The following is a 17,093-nucleotide window of genomic DNA, read 5'->3' as shown; positions in this document are numbered from 1 at the left end:
GGGGGGGGGGGGTTGCACAAGCCTTCCTGTCTCTCCTTCCTCATATCACGACCCCAGTATTTTTACTGGAGGTAGGTCTACACGTAGTACATGTGGGTTATCTGTATCATGGTGATAAAGCGTAATCTCGGCTATGCTAGCACAGCATGGCACTGATGACAGCCATGTAGCTAGCTAAGCTTTATAACTAAGCCTCAAGACTTTTTTTGTAAAACGTCGAGTTCACCTTCACTGCTTCATTCACCCTTCTCCACAGTTCGATGCATCATCTGACTCAAAGTCACGTGCGGTCCACCACGTGCACTGCCAATGATCTACGTCGACGTCACAGTTTGAAATCAAGAACCGGACCCACTCGTACAACTACACAACTTCAGTCACAAGTCATGCATGCAGTGATCATGGTGATGTAGTCTTTTGAAGAAGCAGGACCAAAAAATAATAGAATGACAATGTACAGTGCAAAGACAGTTTCTGAAAAGTATCTTGTGGATCAGTTTGCTTGAAACTGATGCAGGTTTAGCTATGTTTCGTGCAGGTGGGAGACGCCATTTGGCTCTCCTTACTACGAATCTTGGACGTCGATCAGCGTCTGGGGAAGCAGCGAAAGCCCCGCTACCGGATTTCGACACAGATGTGAATATTCATGAGCATAAGCTACGTCGACCCGCAGTACCACAGGGCAGCTGGTCAGGACTGGACGGGTTGAAGCAGAGAACACAGGGATCTCTCATACCGGAGACTCTAAAGGGCATGGCTGAGGATAAAGATTTCCAAGTCACTGCTGAGCAGCTCCGTAAGATGGGTCAGGTGAAGCTCACACGCGAGGAAAGAAAAAGGCGACAGCGAGCTCTCGACCAGTACGATGTGCCGGCTTTTGAGCAGATTGTGGAGGATAAATGTGGACAGAATCAGTTAGTGAGACGGCCTGCACGCATTCTCCAATTGAACATCGGACTTTACTGCAACCAGGCATGCAATCATTGTCATGTGGAATCCTCGCCGCGCCGAAAGGAGATGATGTCACGCAGCGTGGCCGACCGCTGCCTGGAGTTGCTCAGCCAGTGCTCGAGTGTGACGACCCTAGACTTGACTGGCGGAGCGCCGGAGCTGTGCGACGAGTTTCGCTACTTGGCCAAGCGCGGCCGCGAGATGGGCAAGATCGTGATCGACCGCTGCAACTTGACGGCTTTGCTGGAGCCAGGGCAGGAGGACCTGGCCGAGTTTTTGGCCAGCAATCAGGTTCAGGTGGTCGCCTCGCTGCCCTGCTACAGTGCTAAGAATGTGAACACGCAGCGTGGCAGTGGGGTGTTTGACAAAAGCATTGCTGCACTGCTCAAGCTGAACGAGGTAGGCTACGGCCATCCCGACTCTGGCCTCACTCTTGACCTGGTCTACAACCCCCTGGGTGCCTTCCTGCCACCAGAGCAAGCCTCACTGGAGGAGAAGTATCGCCAGGAACTGCTAGAGACGTTTGGCATTGTCTTCAATCACCTCTTCACCATCACCAACATGCCCATCAAGCGGTTTGCAGACTTCTTATATCGTCGGTGAGTACTGGCACCATGAACACAGCCCATATTAGTCCACTGAGTGCGTGCTAGGGCGGATAAATACAACTTACATGTACAGTTGTGTTAGGAAATTAGAGGCCATATGCCTCGTGCTGCTCTCTTCTCTCCAAAACTCTATTCTGAGAGAAAAGAGCAGTACGAGGCATGTGGCCTCTAATTTCCTAATACTTTGAAATTCTCCGTGAAGTCCAAATTTGAAAATGTACAGTTGTACTAGAGGAAACCTACCCAAAGTGTATAGCCTAGACTTACACAGCCCTTGACTGACACTCTGGAAGTGGTACAAATGCTCCGGGTGTGCACATGTACAGTCTACACTGATATACAGCACTGGGAACTGATTCAGGGTGCCAGCTTTTCACTTTGGGTCGGATTTCACCTACAGTGCTGCTCAATGAAATCCAGTCACAGCGTCACTCAAGTACACGCCACTGGGCGTTGCACAGCCCTAGACCTGCGAACACTGGGCTGCGAAATGGTGCAAGGCGTAAACTTGAGTGAGACGACTGGATTTCATTGAGCAGCGCTGTAGCACAACTACTATTCCTGATGACATGCGTCTGTAGAACAGGTACATGCATGTTATTTGCTACAGACTTCTGCTAACTCGTAGGCACTGAATCTTTTCACAGAATACTTTTAAAAGTGTGTGATAGCCTGCAGTCAGGTGCAGTGTAGTCTTTTGACTTTCGGTGAGATGCTGGTGATGAATATCGCATGTGTTCTTTCCTCTACGCTGGCCGCCAGGAATGAACTGGAAGAGTACATGAACGTGTTGGTGCGGAACTTCAACCCGGAGACTGTGGAGAATCTGATGTGCCGTGACCATGTGTCCATCGGCTATGATGGCAAGGTGTTTGACTGCGACTTCAACCAGCAGTTGCAGATTGGTGTGATGCCGAACGAGGATGGATCCCCCAGTGGTGTTGACGTGTTCTCCCTGCAGTCACTGGACAGCCTGACGGCACTGCGCAGCAACACGGATAACCATTGCTTCGGCTGCACTGCGGGAATGGGCTCCAGCTGACAGGGAGCATTGGCGTAGAGCAGCTTGAGAACATTCCGCTGCTACTATGCCCAGTGCACAGGCGCTGTTTGTAGCTGGGCTGTATGCTGTCTTCGCGTCGTGACGTTCCGCACGCTAAAGCCTTTCTTTGTAGGCGGCGGTGGAGCTGATATCCGATGGCAGTGCCCGATAGCACTATTGCCTGGCAACCCATTGTAAAGTGTGAAACCCCACCCAACGCACTCTCAGATGTGACGCATTCTCTGTTTTGTATGCCTCGCTCTGTGTGATGGTAACCCGCGGTTGTTTTATGATGGGGTGTGTAAATACTAAATCCCATAGCTCTAGCTGTACATACACTGTACTATTATTAGGCATGACTTTCCTTTAGTTAGCCAGGTCACATGACCAAGCTTAGGACATCCCCAAGTGTAGACATTGTATGCAATCTCACTTTTTCTTGTGGTTTTGACTCAGCACAAGTATAATGCCTTACACACAGCACATGTACCGCTTAATTTACCCTCCCCCTCCCCTCCCCTCCATCTTATTTTTACATTCTACACCAGCTGGTTGGTTCTGCACACTTTGTTTACCTGGAGGTGTCTAAATTTGCTCTGCCGTGTTTTGGACTTTTTTGTTCTGCTACTTGGAAGTAGGATATGAAGAATTGCTTCATACTCCTACGTTTTGTCATACCGGCATTTATTTTTCCTGATTTGCAGGCTTTTCACCCGTTTTTCTTTCATTCGTTTTATTAGATTGATCTTCCAAAGAGGTTATCTATTCTTTTTTTAAATATTTTCATTGTGCTTCAAGCTGGCCTTGGACCTGTTTATCTACTTCTTTTATTGCACCTCCTGATATCTACAAGTACCGTATAAGTATAAGTATACTTTATGAATAATTGAAAGAAAGGTGCCCCTGTCTTGGAAGAGTGACCGATACGTGAAGTAGAGCTTACAACTCAAGTTGACATGATCGGTGGGAAACTTGGGTGTCTACTCAGAGCTTACAACTCAAGTTGACATGATCGGTGGGAAACTTGGGTGTCTACTCAGAGCTTACAACTCAAGTTGACATGATCGGTGGGAAACTTGGGTGTCTACTCAGAGCTTACAACTCAAGTTGACATGATCGGTGGGAAACTTGGGTGTCTACTCAGAGCTTACAACTCAAGTTGACATGATCGGTGGGAAACTTGGGTGTCTACTCAGAGCTTACAACTCAAGTTGACATGATCGGTGGGAAACTTGGGTGTCTACTCAGAGTTTCGTGTGGTACATGTATTTGGCTAATCATCCGACAACATGCAGTGTCACAGTTCAAACCGTGCACGTACATGTGTGTGTGTAGCAAACAGTACAATGTACTTACTCAGTGTAGATACATACCGGTATTATACTATTCCAGATGGAATCCGAATACAGTATTGATGATATCATTGTCCATTGACTCCGTACTAAGACGAATCTCCTAGCCAAAGTGTTTGCGAGCTACAGCCAGGCGCCACTGCTAACACCTGACCTGCACTCAGCTGGTATTTTAACACCCACGTCCACTGTGAAGTTCTCCATACAACCATTCTCTGTGCAGTCCGTATTTGACACGCTATCCAGACTTCCCATTCAACGTAAAACCGCTGGACTGCTGAACAATCGCATCCTCCGTGAAACAGCTGAGGTCACGTCACAGTCTCTTTCCGCCCTTTTCAACCGCTGCTTGCTGTCCAGTACTCAGCCCAGGGAGTGGAAATCTGCCGTTGTTGTACCTGTGTTCAAGGGAAAAGGTAATCCTTCTCATCCAGTCAATTACCGTCCTATATCGCTGTTAAATGCAGTTGCCAAATTGTATGAGTATGATTAGCCATCAGTTTTACTCGTTTGTTGAGAGCCATAAAATTATCAGTTCCAGCCAGTTTGGCTTTTGTCGAAAGAGGTCAACAGTTGACCAATTGGTACAGCTTACCTCAATTGTTTCGCGTGCATTTGACTCTAAGTCTTCTTGTGACCAGCTGTTCCTTGATTTTTCTAAGGCCTTTGACAGAGTTAGTCATCATTTAGTTATTCAATCTGTTTCAGGTTGGTGTTCTCTTTCTGCCTGTTCTTGGGTGAAGGACTTCATCAGTGATCGTAGTATTTGCGTTCGCATCGGCCAAACTCTTTCTGACCCTTTGCCCATCACCGCTGGCGTACCCCAAGGTTCCCATCTCGGCCCGCTTCTTTCTACCTGTGCATCAACTCCTTTCCTGATGCCCCTGCTTCTAGTACCCTATCCCTTTTTGCTGATGACTCTAATTTAATTCTTGTTTCTCCAGCAAACACCTCACTTCCTATCCATCATGCATTGCTCCAGACTGACATTGATAAGTGTTGTCAATGGTCATCAGCTACTGCCATGACGTTTAACACCAGTAAATGCGTCCACCTACCCTTTCAAAAATATGCATTAGCCCCCGGCCCGTCATCCCCCTTGACAATGAACGGTGTGCCTATTCAGAAAGGTGATAGCCACTGTCATCTCGGCGTGACTATCACTCCTTCACTAAATTTTTCTGACCATATAAAATCTATCACCCATAAGTTTCGCAGTCGTGTTTTTCTGTTGCGCCATATGGCCCATTTCCTTTCTGCTTCAACCGTGAATTTGCTCTACAAGTGTTACGTACGACCACTGTTAGAATACGCAGTCCCTGTCTGGTCATTCGCCGTATCCCATTCAGATTCGCTTACGTTAGACCGACTGCAAGCCGTTGCTGCTCGTTCATATCTGCTTTGTAAGACCCGGCACCCTCCTGAGTGGGAAACCCCGAAGCAGATTCTTAATCGTACTTGTGACTGGTCATCCCTGAAGTGGCGTCGTCAGATTCTGTCCTTGCTGTATTTCATCATGTCTTTTACCAGTTTCCGTCTTTGCTAATTCGTTTCAAATTCAATGTATCCCTTAGTTGTCGTCACCCGTCCTCTATAGTTTTACCTCGTTCTGGCGCCCATTTCCTTAAATCCCCTCTCTTCAGTTTATCTGTGGAATGGAACAAACTTCCAGAACACATCCGCTGCGTTCAGTCCTCTGTCAATTTTCGCATTGCTCTAAAGGCTCATTACTCACAGCATAGATATTCTCTGACTGGAATTCCGAACTTTTCCGTTTGAGAAATTTTTTTTCCTTGAAATTAATCCTTGGCATTTCTTGCTGGTTTTTTTTTTCATCTAAATGTCCCGCTATTATCTGCAGAGGTGATTTCTTCCCTCGTCGATTTCTTTCCTGCTTTTATACCTCGATATTTAGGTACTTGTTTCCCTTCTTCCCATGCTTCATCTTCCACTCTCCTCTCCCCCATTTCCCCATTTTTCTTGCGATATTTATGTGGGAGACTTCCGTGATAAGCATCCATTTGCTTTTGGAGAATCCTTTTAAATAAATACAATACAATACAATACAATAAATGCACATTGTATTGGGCTGGGTACACATGATTGCCCCCCACTGCCTATAGTTACGCTAGAAACGTCTACTTTCTGTGATTGTGAATATCACATTTTTTTTAAAGGTTTCAGTCGTGAACTGCAACCGACGGCAATAGGGAACCAACAACTCATCGGCCATGGCTACAATGGAAACTGTCTACTTGCAATTTTAAATGGCACACTCTCAATAAGCCACTCACTATTGTCAGAGGGACAGAGTGTGTGACGTATCGAGAGTAGATTGTGGCATGGGTATGTCATGATGACTATCTCTGCCACGGACACGTGTAGTGTACGTCGGGGCTCCCACACTGCAGAGACTCTCCTCCTTGCTGCTCCCCAGCCTCACATGTTCTCTTGCCGGGTGATGTCTGCCGTTGCAGCGTGGCTGCGACTTCAGCTTGTTTCTTCATGTCAGATGCAGCACTGGCACTGAGCTGAGCCTCCTGAGCCGTGCCAGACTTCCTTGGGTTGAGAAAATCGTACATGGACATGCTGGGAGCCCAGAACTTCTCGATGAACTCGGTCATTAGTGTTGTACCTTCGGCATGGCTAACATAGGGGGATAGCATGGGGTTGTACATTACATCAACGAGTTCCCGTATCAACGCCACGTTGAACTTGTCCCAGGCCACCAGCTGTTTGATCGCAAACGGTCGCGTCATGATGCACATGTTCTCGTGAACGCCGGCGTAGAGGACATTGCGAATGCCACGCGCCGACAGGACGTTGTAGATCTCCTGTGACGTCTGTCGGCCATCTTGACCGGCGCTGATCGCGTCCTGCTGGGCTATGGTGATGAGCCGGTTCTCGCGATGCCATGCCTGATAGCTGGTGGCCGGCACATCACAGCCACCGTCCGATGCGTCCAGCGGAAAGGCTGGTTCGGCGTGAGGCTGGTCCTTGGGGACTGTGACATTGGGCAGCTCCAGCACCCACTTTCTCTGCGGGTAGTCCACATAGAAGGCCATGCAGTCCGATGGTGCGTGGATAATGAGCACGCCAAGCTCGCGTGCGGCCGACAATGTTTGGTTCATGAGCATGGCCAGCGCTGACAGTCGTTCAGTGGCTGTGGGACACCAGTGCTTGTCCCAAACGTCCACCAAGATGATGCAGGTCTCCGCCGGCTTCCACTGGACAACTTCCTCACGGCTGCTCCAAGCCAAACGGCCAGTGCTGGAAGCAGCCTGTGATCTGAGAGTGATATCCAATTGGGTGGCTGGCACACCAGCCACTAGTAGCAGCTGACTGCAACAGTTAAAACAAGTCCACGTCAGCACACGTAAGGTTAGCCTGCAAGCCATGACTGTTCAATGTCTTCAAGATGCTCGCAACTGCTTTGAAAAGCACTGCTGGTTTAATTCTTAGCAGGATAGTGGCACTGTGGCAGCAGACTGAGTGGCAATCTCCGGGCCACGCTATAGCAAAGTAGCGTCCCACTGGGCTAGAGAAGCACTACCTATTAGGCAAGTAAAACCTTTACTTTTCAAATGATACCAAGTGCACAATTGCCAAGAGCAGTCAATTTTAATAATATAATTATATCACTGACCTGCTCATGCCATGCAACCAGCCAGGGTTCATTGATCAGTGCGACACTCAGCGGTGTGGCCGCATGGCTGGCACTCCGCACCGTCGAGCACATATCGACCAGCTGAGGGCACTAATCACCAACAATCCTGGGCATGGATGCTTGTCACAGTGTTCACGGGATTGGATAGGACTACCTGTCTGACAGTCCTGTCATCTTGTCATCATCCCACTGCTGACAGCCGTTGCCACACATCCTCTGTCAACAACACCAAACCAGACAGGCCGAATGCGCATGCCAGTTTAGAACGAGTGTCCAGTTGTACACGTGCATGTATCAATCAATGTACATACAATATCATCTTGGCATGTGGGTGAAGTTGACTCAACGAGGGAACCTTTATGTAAGGGTATGTGTGACTGCAGGAGAAGCATGCACTGAGATTGCTGATAATGTGTACATCCAAGGAGTGTTCCAGTTTGATAATATATTGAAGACAATTTGGGATCGTGTCTATGATACTTGTACGTGTAATTGCGTTAGAAGTCATGATGTGACGTCTTTTCACCAGCTGCAGTAATGCTCATGATATTATATTTGTGCAGCAGCCATGTTGTTCCACTTTTATTCCAGCCGCTTGAATGTGCTGAACTCAGAGGGGTTATTTTCTTTTTTGTGCAAGTCAAGCCTTCGCCAACACAATTGTACTCTTGTCACAATGCGTGCTGCAAATCCAAACCTTACCAAGCATATGCACCCGGGTATGCTTCTAAAACTCTCTCTCTCTCGCGCGCGCGCGCGCGCGTGTGTGTGTGCATTTTGAGTAGTTACATTTTGGTACACATTGATATAGCGTTGCCAGTAAAATCCTTTTTCAAAAGGATACCCATAACTGACCATAACCCAAGTCGACGGCATGCATGATCAGTGCGCAACTCGCTTTACTCATTGCGTTCCAAATTTCTTTCTTGTCTCCACGAATATTTTTTTGTGATAAAGAGTATATTGTAATACATTTCGTTGATGCGACACAGTGATACCACAAAGAAAGTGCTAGAGGGCACTAAGGTAACTATAGCCTATAGGTGATGTCAACTCGGAAATAAACCAGAATAATTGCTAAGATTTCAAAACACTGCCATTCCTACAGACTGTAACTGAGATTTCCAGGACAAAATATGCATGTAACGCTTTACCAGGCAGCATGCTGCGCCCCACACGTGCAGGAGAATTGCTTGGTAATCTCGACGCCAGTAGACCCAATGCTGCCGGTCCTCATTTCTTCTGGCAGTACTTGAAGTGACTGCAGGTCTGCAGTGGGGTCATATTGGACAGCATCTGGAGCATCTCCGGAATGTACTTGGCCGCCTCGTTGGCGCATTTAGTCATGGCCGTGTCGTCCTTCAGAAATCCGCAGAGTCGCTTGAACTCGGTGGCCGCGTCTTCCTGGTATTGTTTCTCTGCAAGCAGTCGATCCAGGTCCTGAATATAGTTCTGACACTGCTGGCACAGGCATGTGTTAGTCACCGCAAGACTTGTGTCCCTCACACTAGCCACCTAGCAGGCAAGAATTCAGAGAATGCAAAGCACATCATCATGTGCTTACGGACGGGATTGTAGGATCATCGGTTAAATAATCTCATCCGTTCAGCCTAGAAGACCATCACAAAGTGCAAACTGCCCGCAGTGCACACACACGTCATGCCCCCCCCCCCCCCCCCCCGCCCAACACACACTGACTCATCACTTATAGCACGTACATGCACTGTAGTGCACAACTACAATCCATCCTCTACCTTTGTTGCATTCACACAGGCTGTTTTGCAGGCCTTGTCAGAGTCTATCATGCCCAGGTCTTCGGTCAGCGTAGCAAAGTGCTTCATAACAACATCAGTACAGTGTTCCTGTATCGTGAAAGAACAAACAAATCAAGCGGTATGTTGTACCAATAAGGTGATATTCATTACGCCAAGAGTCCATATATATATACCAGACACACATATAGGGGGGGGGGGGGGGGCAGGAGAGTGTTACTGTAATTGCAGCTCACTCTCTGTATCAGGTTCTACACGTACACAGCCTAATCCCTGGTAAAGTGCCGATGCGGTGCTGTGCTGATGATGCCAGACAGTTTCAGAGCACCAAAAGCTGTCAGTATAGTTATCCAGAGCTGCACGAACGTACAGGTAGAGATCTGTTATAGCGTTGGTGTTTGAAGAAGCGTGACTTGGTCACTATAGATGATGATTATTACATGCGATCGGACAGGGTAGTACTTCAAAGTATGTGAGTGATAACTGAATTTTCCAATAAAGTTCTACACAGACTGTGATGCAGCTAGGGGGGGGGGGGGGGTAGGCTAGGGTACGACAGGGGGGGGGGGGGGGTAGGCTAGGGTATGGCAGGGGGGGGGGGGCGGGGGTAGGCTAGGGTATGACAGGGGGTAGGCTAGGGGGGGGGGGGGGGTAGGCTAGGGTATGACAGGGGGGGTAGGCTGGGGGGGGGGGGGGGGGGGTAGGCTAGGGGGGGGGGGTAGGCTAGGGTATGACACTATGGTACAATACTACAGTACTGTCGGTCGCCGAAGAACTGGGGGTCAGCCTTCTAGCACACACTACCCCTTTGTCTATGAGACGTAATTCACATCTTGTCACCCTTATCCATTCTCTCAAACTCAATCTGTGTTCACCTCACCTCCACTGTTTCAACTGGTTTTCTTCCCGTAGCACGAGAAACTCCCTTTCCCTTCCGAAACCCAAGTCCTCCTTTCTACTTCACTCTCCCCTTTTCACTGCGTACTCTGCGTGGCTAGCACTTCCCCAAGAAGCTAAGGACCTTTCTTCCCTCCGCTTTTTTAAGAGCCTTGTCGCGCCTTGACTTTGATTTTCACGGTGTTTCTCATTTTGTTGCAATCACTACTTATCCATGCCGGTTCCTTTTTTCTTCTCCTCCCCTTCTCCCTTCCTTGCCGTGGTTGGCTAACACCCTCTCTCTTTGTATTGGCCGGTGTTCTCACTGTGCTATGAGATGCTGCAATAAATAAATAAATAAACTGGGGGTCAGCCTTCTAGCCTAGACCGTTCTTATTGTCATGTATTACAGTCGATGCACAGTTCAGTCACCGTGTATACATTGGTATGCTGGGCTTGGTGACATTCTAGGCTGGCCGTTCCTCGGCGCTACCCGACAGTACTGTACGGGCTAACATCCGGCTATCTAACCTGCATGCTGGTATCTAACCTGCATGCTGGCGGGAATGTCAAGGCAGATCTTGCGGTAGAACGTGTTGATCCATCGACGAGTGGCATTGCGCTTGAAGCATGCGGAAAACTGTCCAAAATAGTACCTGGAGTTAGGAGTTAAGCGTTAGGGTGCAGGCAATGGAGAGACAGGATGGGAAGCGTGCAGGAGACCTTAATTACACCTAAAAACCGTATTTTCTGCCTGCTTTAGTTCTTAGCGGGCAAATCAGATTGCCACCATATCTGCAAACCCATAAACGCCATAGAGAGCACAGAGATGCATGCATGACTGTGAACTTCAATATGAAAAGTGCCTTGACGTGCAGCATGCTGTGGAAAGTTGGAACAAACCGTGAAGTGAGCATGTATAGTGTGTGCGTAAGTGTGACCATGGGTGGAATGATGTGCAAGTTAGCTCCATCAGGGGTGTCAGAAGGCATTTTAGTGTGGTACAGTCAACGACCTGAAATACAATTTACTCGTGGGAAGCGGTGGCCGAGCCAACAATTTTGGAATTTGTTTGCCCAGATCAGTTCATTTTATTTGTTCACGGGGAAGCTGGGGCAAAAAGTGGTATGGTCAATACCGTAGTGACCGTACCTTGTCCGACACCCCTGTCCATACAATTATAATATAGCCGCTGAAGGGAGATCTCCCAACATACAGTGCCCACGCATACAGTTACAAGGATAGAGAAGGGAAACAAGGCAGTATTGCACGCATGAGCAATCATCAGACAGCACACACACACACACACACACTCTCTCTCTCTCTCTCTCTCTCTCTCAGTGTGCCCAAGTGTATACCTATGTGTACAGGTACTTACTTGCAAGATTCGCATTCACAGTCATCATCTGGAATTGCACCAAGCCCGGTCAATGCTGCAACCTCCTCAATCTCTTTGGGAATGCTTCCATCGCTGTTGCGCCGAGTCAGATCAAAGTATGGACCCACGCATGGGATGTGGATTTTAGGCTTGGTTGTCGCAGCAACCTGCGTGGGTTGCTCTGCGTTCTGCAAGCAAATCGAGACAGGGAAAGAAAAGTACAACCAGGAACACCGCGAATGTATGTAGGTGTATGTGTGTGTACATGTATGTACGTGTGTGTGTGTGTGCGCGCGTGTGTGTGTGTGCGTGTGTGTGCCATCATAAACGGTGGATGTTGTGTGCTCCCCCCCCCCCATCAATCCCCGGGCAAGGAGCACCCCCCCCCCCCTCCCACACACACACACACACACACACACACACACACACACACACACACACACACACACACAGGCATGCTGACATAACATCAACACCATGCTGTATACCTTAGCCGGTGCAGTGTGGTTCTCACAGAACTTGAAGCGGTTGCATGCCATGGCAGGATTGAGGTGTGACATCATCGCATACATCTCCGGAATGTACTGTTCAGCGGTTGTCTGGCACTGGGTGACATCGGCATCTGGTAAGAATGAACACAACCTCTTGAACTCCTCAACAAACTCATTCTGAAACTGCACAAGAGCGAAGCAGAAAGACCAGCTGCTAGAACAGCATCCCTACTCGTACCGTGGCTTTCCCGGTGGACAAACAATGCTTCCAAGAGGATGCAACAAAAGTCACCAAAAGCAAACAAGCACAAATCAATTTTGTTTACGTAAATGCGAGAGATAACGGGGAATATTCTTTGGACCGTTCGCATGCTCTTCGACCAGACAGTCACCTATGCTCCAAACAAAACAGCCCTCGTGATCAATTTTAATTCCAGACGTCCCCAAGCAAATGTCATCAAAACAGTTACGTCACAAACAAGGCATGAGTCACATGACCAGACATGAGTCACAAACAAGGCATGAGTCACATGACCAGACATGAGTCACAAACAAGGCATGAGTCACATGACCAGGAACAATGTACTAGTAGACTGTATTACAACATTCCGTTACAATTACCATTTTACAAGAATCACGTTGAAAGTGTCTTTTGTAATCGGTTTTAGCTGTATATATACTCACTCTCTTCTGGCCAAACGCGTCCGCAAGATCAGAGAACACTTCCTGACAAGTCTGACACAGGCATGTGTTGACCGGCTTGTCCTGAACTTTGATCTTTGGCAGACCGAGAGCCTTGTTAGAAGTAGAACTCGCACCGGTGGTGCACACATCTTTGCACGCCTGGCAACACCAATCACAACAATAGGGAGAAAGCACAATACTGTACCAGTATAAGCCAGCATTCAGCCCACATATTATACAGTGGAACCTCGGAATTCCGACCGCCTAAAGGACCGGACAAAGTGGTCTGATTTCAATGGCAGTGATTGGTAAAAATGACTTTCCTGTATCCCCGCTTGTGGAGGAAAATTCGGGACCGAGCAAAAGTGGTCAGATTAGTGATGTTCCACTTCTAAATTACCAGAATCTCATTCATTTGGCACCTTGCACTGCTCCAAGCTAGCTCAGGTTGGACAGTAATATCAGTTGCATCTTCCTCCCAGATTGCTTTCAAACTAGTCATGTTGTCACTCTCTCATATCGATGTATCTGTGGACAAGAGGAATGGGTTGCTGGTGAAGTCGGAACTGCGGGCCAAACAGATAAAATTGGATATTAACTTACATGTACATGTATATCAATGATCAAGCAAAAGAGCAATTGGTGGGTCAAACATCACGATCTTTCAGGTTTATAAACAGAAGTGACACGAGAGCAAGAGTACATCAACCCCAGAGTGTACAGCTCAAATGGGTGGCTAGCCTGACAAAATTCCCGCATTACATCATCTTGATGATGCAGTGTGTACAAGCAGGACTCAAACAGTTCTCCTGGTGCATGCGGCTACAGCCCGGCAGTTGTACGCACAACGCCACTTAGTTACACCGCATATTTGCAACAACTGTGATGTAATCCAGGAATTTTGCCATGATAGACAGACACCCATGCAGATGAGTCAAAAGCTGCACCGGCACTCTTGGGTTCATGTCCTGTTGACTCACCTTCTTCGGATCCAAGTCTGCAAGGTCTCCGATGACAGAGGCAAAATGGTTGCTGACCACCTTAACACAGTGTTCCTGCAACACCAGGACACATATGCCGGAGAGAATGGATACGTAGATTAAAACTGCAGCCTCCCGGCCTGGGAACTGCAAACATCAATCATGGCTAGTGTCCACTGAGTAGACCAGCGGAGCACTGGAGCAGATGTGCATAGCAGGTGCGTGCTCGGCGATGGGCACGGGGGGCACGTGCACCCCCCAAAAATTTTCAATCTGGGTAATTGCAATTGTGATGTATGCAAATATGCTCTAAAATTCAAGAAAGGTTGCAAACAAATTGCAGAAAATTGCCGGGGGGGGGCTCCCCTCGGCTCCCGTGCACCCCCCTAGTTGGGGGGCCGAGCACGCCCCTGCATAGGTTGGCTATAAAAACCCTGCAATCGCCACGCAAAGTGGTCATTGGCTACCCCAGCCATGTATTGCTTGGAATAAAATAAATAAATAAATAGACTGTATCCCCCCCCCCCCCCCCACAGAGTTCTATACTCAGTTTTCACAAACCATGCTGTACAATCATGTACATGCGTGTGCACAGGCAGTGTACATGATATGGACCGGTGGCACTTATCCCCTGTGTCCAGTAACGGTATCAACACGGATGCTCACACAAACACATACACATGCACACACATGGACCCGCACACACACACACACACACACACACACACACACACACACACACACACACACACACACACACACACACACACACCAGCATTGCAGTTGGAACCGTCAAGGTGTACATACTGTCTGCACACACGGACTGTTAAAAAATTCACAGTTCGCGTGAGACTCGGCTGGAGACTGAGTTTTCCGCATCCGCAGGAACGCCACCACCCTCTAGGATCAAGGCAGGAACGCCACCACCCTCTAGGATCAAGGCAGGAACGCCACCACCCTCTAGGATCAAGGCGCGGATGCAGCTCCTAAAGCGGTGGGAGATGAGTAGATCCAGACCCACCGAAGTGATCGAAGACCGAAAATCCCATCCGCTGCACCCATGCTTGCCTGCACGGACTCTACGGCATCACTACAATGACGTAGTGTACTAGTTACCTGCATAGAGGCTGGAACGTTCATACACAGCTTGACATAGTAGGACTTGATCAGGTTCTGTGTGCTGTTCTCTCCAAGCCAGGAGTTCCCCAGGTTCACAAGGTAATAGCAGGACTCACAGTCACAGTGGTCGAGAGGCTGTGGCAGCAGCTTCACTGCAGCCATGCTGTCCAATGTCTAAACAGGTCAAACAAGCAACAGCAACACTGGACAAGTAAAGTTAGCACATCAAGTAACATTACGCAACTGCATCAGCCCAGATCAGTCTTGTCGGCTGCTCATACAGTCATGTATGTATGTACCATTGCTGGCAGTATACATGCAGTGCACACTGGCAGTAGACGGTGGTCACAGCATGAAGCGAACACAGTCCACACAATGATTACGTACAGGCTGTATACCATGGTATACAATCATGTACCTAGGACTGCGGTTATGCGAATGATGGCATGCATTGGTGGCAAATCAGCGGAACCGCTTATGGGCGCTGTGTGCAGTGTGTATACAGCGCGAGTCGCTAGTGCATTGCTGTGCATGTCATGACTTTCTCCACTGATGGTGTAATCGCATAACTAAACCTCTATAGAAAAAGCATATAACTCCCAAAGAATGTGCAACTCCATAAGACACATAACCATGACTCGTTTGATAAATTATTTTACTGTAAATCCGCTTTCTACATACCGAGAAAATGCTTTTCGCTGCTTCTTCTGGGTCAAACAGCATGATCAATGCAGCCTCGGATTTCTCTAGCAGCTGTTTGTCAGCTCCATCTCCGTCCGCTGCGATCGGTGCTTTGGTCGTTGAACCCCAAACATGCTGCTGACAGTAGCTGAACGCGTCGCACAAATCAGCGTTGTCCAGTGTAGCGCACCAGAATGCTGGTCCGCGCGTACACGGATTCCAGCCTGCGGGAGGTCGCTCAGATGGCTTTGTGGCCGTCTTCTCCGGTGGCACACCGTTGGTCCAGACCTGCGTCGAGCAGAACTCATTGGCGCTGCAGTGTTGTGCATTGGCGGACGACGAGCACCAGAAGTCGGGTCCTTCCGTACACTGATCCTCACCCAACCCGGCCACCGTAGACCAAAGTAGCGATCCACAGACCGCTAAAATCATTAGAAACCTCATCATCGGACTGGTTCCTAGAAACAAACAAACGTTCACGAGTCGTGACTTCACTGACTGTTTCAGTAATTATCCGCTACAGACATGTACTTCTACTCGCACAGGGAAGAGAGACAAGAACTGAGTTTCTTGGGCAGAACTTGACAGCGCTTACCAAACCATGAGAAGGCATCGCAAATTCTCATGCATTCCGCACGCGAAGACTAGCCCGGCACGAGAATTCAAAACAACCTTGCCAGCGATGACGCGATCATTGGTCCAGCCTCCAGGACTATTCAGGAGTCAAAGGACCCTGTCTCCAGGACGGCACTGAGTGCCGAATGCCAATGGACGAGATGTCACTGTCAGCGCCTGAGCGGGTCACCATGATCACGAGTCGGACACGAGAGCAAAGCAGCTGGATCGGTAATCTATCTGTCTGTCGCCGGCGTCTGGTCCTGGATATCCCCCCCCCCCCTATCCGGCGGTTCGTGTACATGTACATGGTGTACAACATTCAACTCTTCTTTTGTGAGCATGATGGTGTTGTGAAAGGAAGAATTAGTGTGCCGGATGGGTGTTGTACTGTTTGTCAGTGTTGTGGACATGGAAATCCGGTCACACATCTAGCGGCCCCAGCGTGCTGGACATGCAGCCGTGGATAAGCGGTAGATCTACACACATGCATTTTATGCGCTGCAGCCTGCAGCGCGCTAGTCGCATCGGATCAACATGTGCCCTGGCCCGTTCTGTACGCGCTGAGGGCGCCGGCCCCGGTCAATCGACCGGATTTCCATGAACACGACAGTAGTAGCTAGTGCAATGCGTAGTGCTCTCCCAAGGGCCTTTGTGGTGCGCAAACTCTGATCTCTCTGCAGCAATGTTCCTGGGAGTGCTCCCTAACACATTGCTTTGCCTCTCCACAAATTGAACAGAACATCGAGTAGACCACATTCTGCGACATACACCACACGTACTTGTACGTCATACCACCGGCAGCCCCTTCTTCTTCTTGTACACCTCTTGGTGGCATTCGAGACGAGAGGCGCTCAGTGTTACTGTATGTCGCAGA

General features: G+C 48.7%; 3 protein-coding genes across 3 annotated transcripts; 1 reads left to right on the top strand and 2 right to left on the bottom strand.

Moving 5' to 3' along the window:
* The first annotated feature begins 431 nt into the window (after nucleotides 1-431).
* Nucleotides 432-3,501, top strand: LOC135809350 (uncharacterized). Its single transcript, XM_065322686.1, has 2 exons — nucleotides 432-1,550; nucleotides 2,322-3,501. The coding sequence occupies exons 1-2, from the start codon at nucleotides 526-528 to the stop codon at nucleotides 2,599-2,601; spliced, it is 1,305 nt and encodes a 434-aa protein (XP_065178758.1). The 5' UTR covers nucleotides 432-525; the 3' UTR covers nucleotides 2,602-3,501.
* Nucleotides 3,502-6,189: 2,688 nt separating this feature from the next.
* On the bottom strand, nucleotides 6,190-8,037 carry LOC135809352 (uncharacterized). Its single transcript, XM_065322687.1, has 2 exons — nucleotides 7,600-8,037; nucleotides 6,190-7,295 (listed from the first exon to the last, which is right to left on the bottom strand). Exons 1-2 carry the CDS (start codon nucleotides 7,629-7,631, stop codon nucleotides 6,314-6,316), a joined length of 1,014 nt encoding a protein of 337 aa, XP_065178759.1. The 5' UTR covers nucleotides 7,632-8,037; the 3' UTR covers nucleotides 6,190-6,313.
* Nucleotides 8,038-8,502: 465 nt separating this feature from the next.
* LOC135809348 (prosaposin-like) lies at nucleotides 8,503-16,236 on the bottom strand. The gene is made up of 9 exons (XM_065322684.1): nucleotides 15,602-16,236; nucleotides 14,918-15,094; nucleotides 13,802-13,876; nucleotides 12,822-12,980; nucleotides 12,135-12,320; nucleotides 11,647-11,834; nucleotides 10,819-10,924; nucleotides 9,375-9,482; nucleotides 8,503-9,135 (listed from the first exon to the last, which is right to left on the bottom strand). Exons 1-9 carry the CDS (start codon nucleotides 16,046-16,048, stop codon nucleotides 8,854-8,856), a joined length of 1,728 nt encoding a protein of 575 aa, XP_065178756.1. The 5' UTR covers nucleotides 16,049-16,236; the 3' UTR covers nucleotides 8,503-8,853.
* Between the last annotated feature and the right edge of the window lie 857 nt (nucleotides 16,237-17,093).

The sequence above is a fragment of the Sycon ciliatum genome, chromosome 2, assembly GCF_964019385.1.
Source record: "Sycon ciliatum chromosome 2, ocSycCili1.1, whole genome shotgun sequence".
Taxonomy (NCBI): domain Eukaryota; kingdom Metazoa; phylum Porifera; class Calcarea; order Leucosolenida; family Sycettidae; genus Sycon; species Sycon ciliatum.
The sequence above is the reverse complement of the archived record's forward strand: the minus strand, read 5'-3'. Positions and strand labels throughout refer to the sequence as shown.

Excerpts from the sequence above, each read along its gene's own strand:
- LOC135809350 (XM_065322686.1), top strand. The coding sequence starts at position 526 with ATGTTTCGTGCAGGTGGGAGACGCCATTTGGCTCTCCTTACTACGAAT. Across the intron at positions 1,551-2,321 it reads GCAGACTTCTTATATCGTCG|GAATGAACTGGAAGAGTACA; the intron begins GTGAGTACTGGC and ends GCTGGCCGCCAG.
- LOC135809352 (XM_065322687.1), bottom strand. The coding sequence starts at position 7,631 with ATGAACCCTGGCTGGTTGCATGGCATGAGCAG. Across the intron at positions 7,296-7,599 it reads TGGTTGCATGGCATGAGCAG|TCAGCTGCTACTAGTGGCTG; the intron begins GTCAGTGATATA and ends TAACTGTTGCAG.
- LOC135809348 (XM_065322684.1), bottom strand. The coding sequence starts at position 16,048 with ATGATGAGGTTTCTAATGATTTTAGCGGTCTGTGGATCGCTACTTTGG. Across the intron at positions 12,321-12,821 it reads ACGCGTTTGGCCAGAAGAGA|TTTCAGAATGAGTTTGTTGA; the intron begins GTGAGTATATAT and ends GCTCTTGTGCAG. Across the intron at positions 10,925-11,646 it reads TGTGAATGCGAATCTTGCAA|GTACTATTTTGGACAGTTTT; the intron begins GTAAGTACCTGT and ends TCCTAACTCCAG.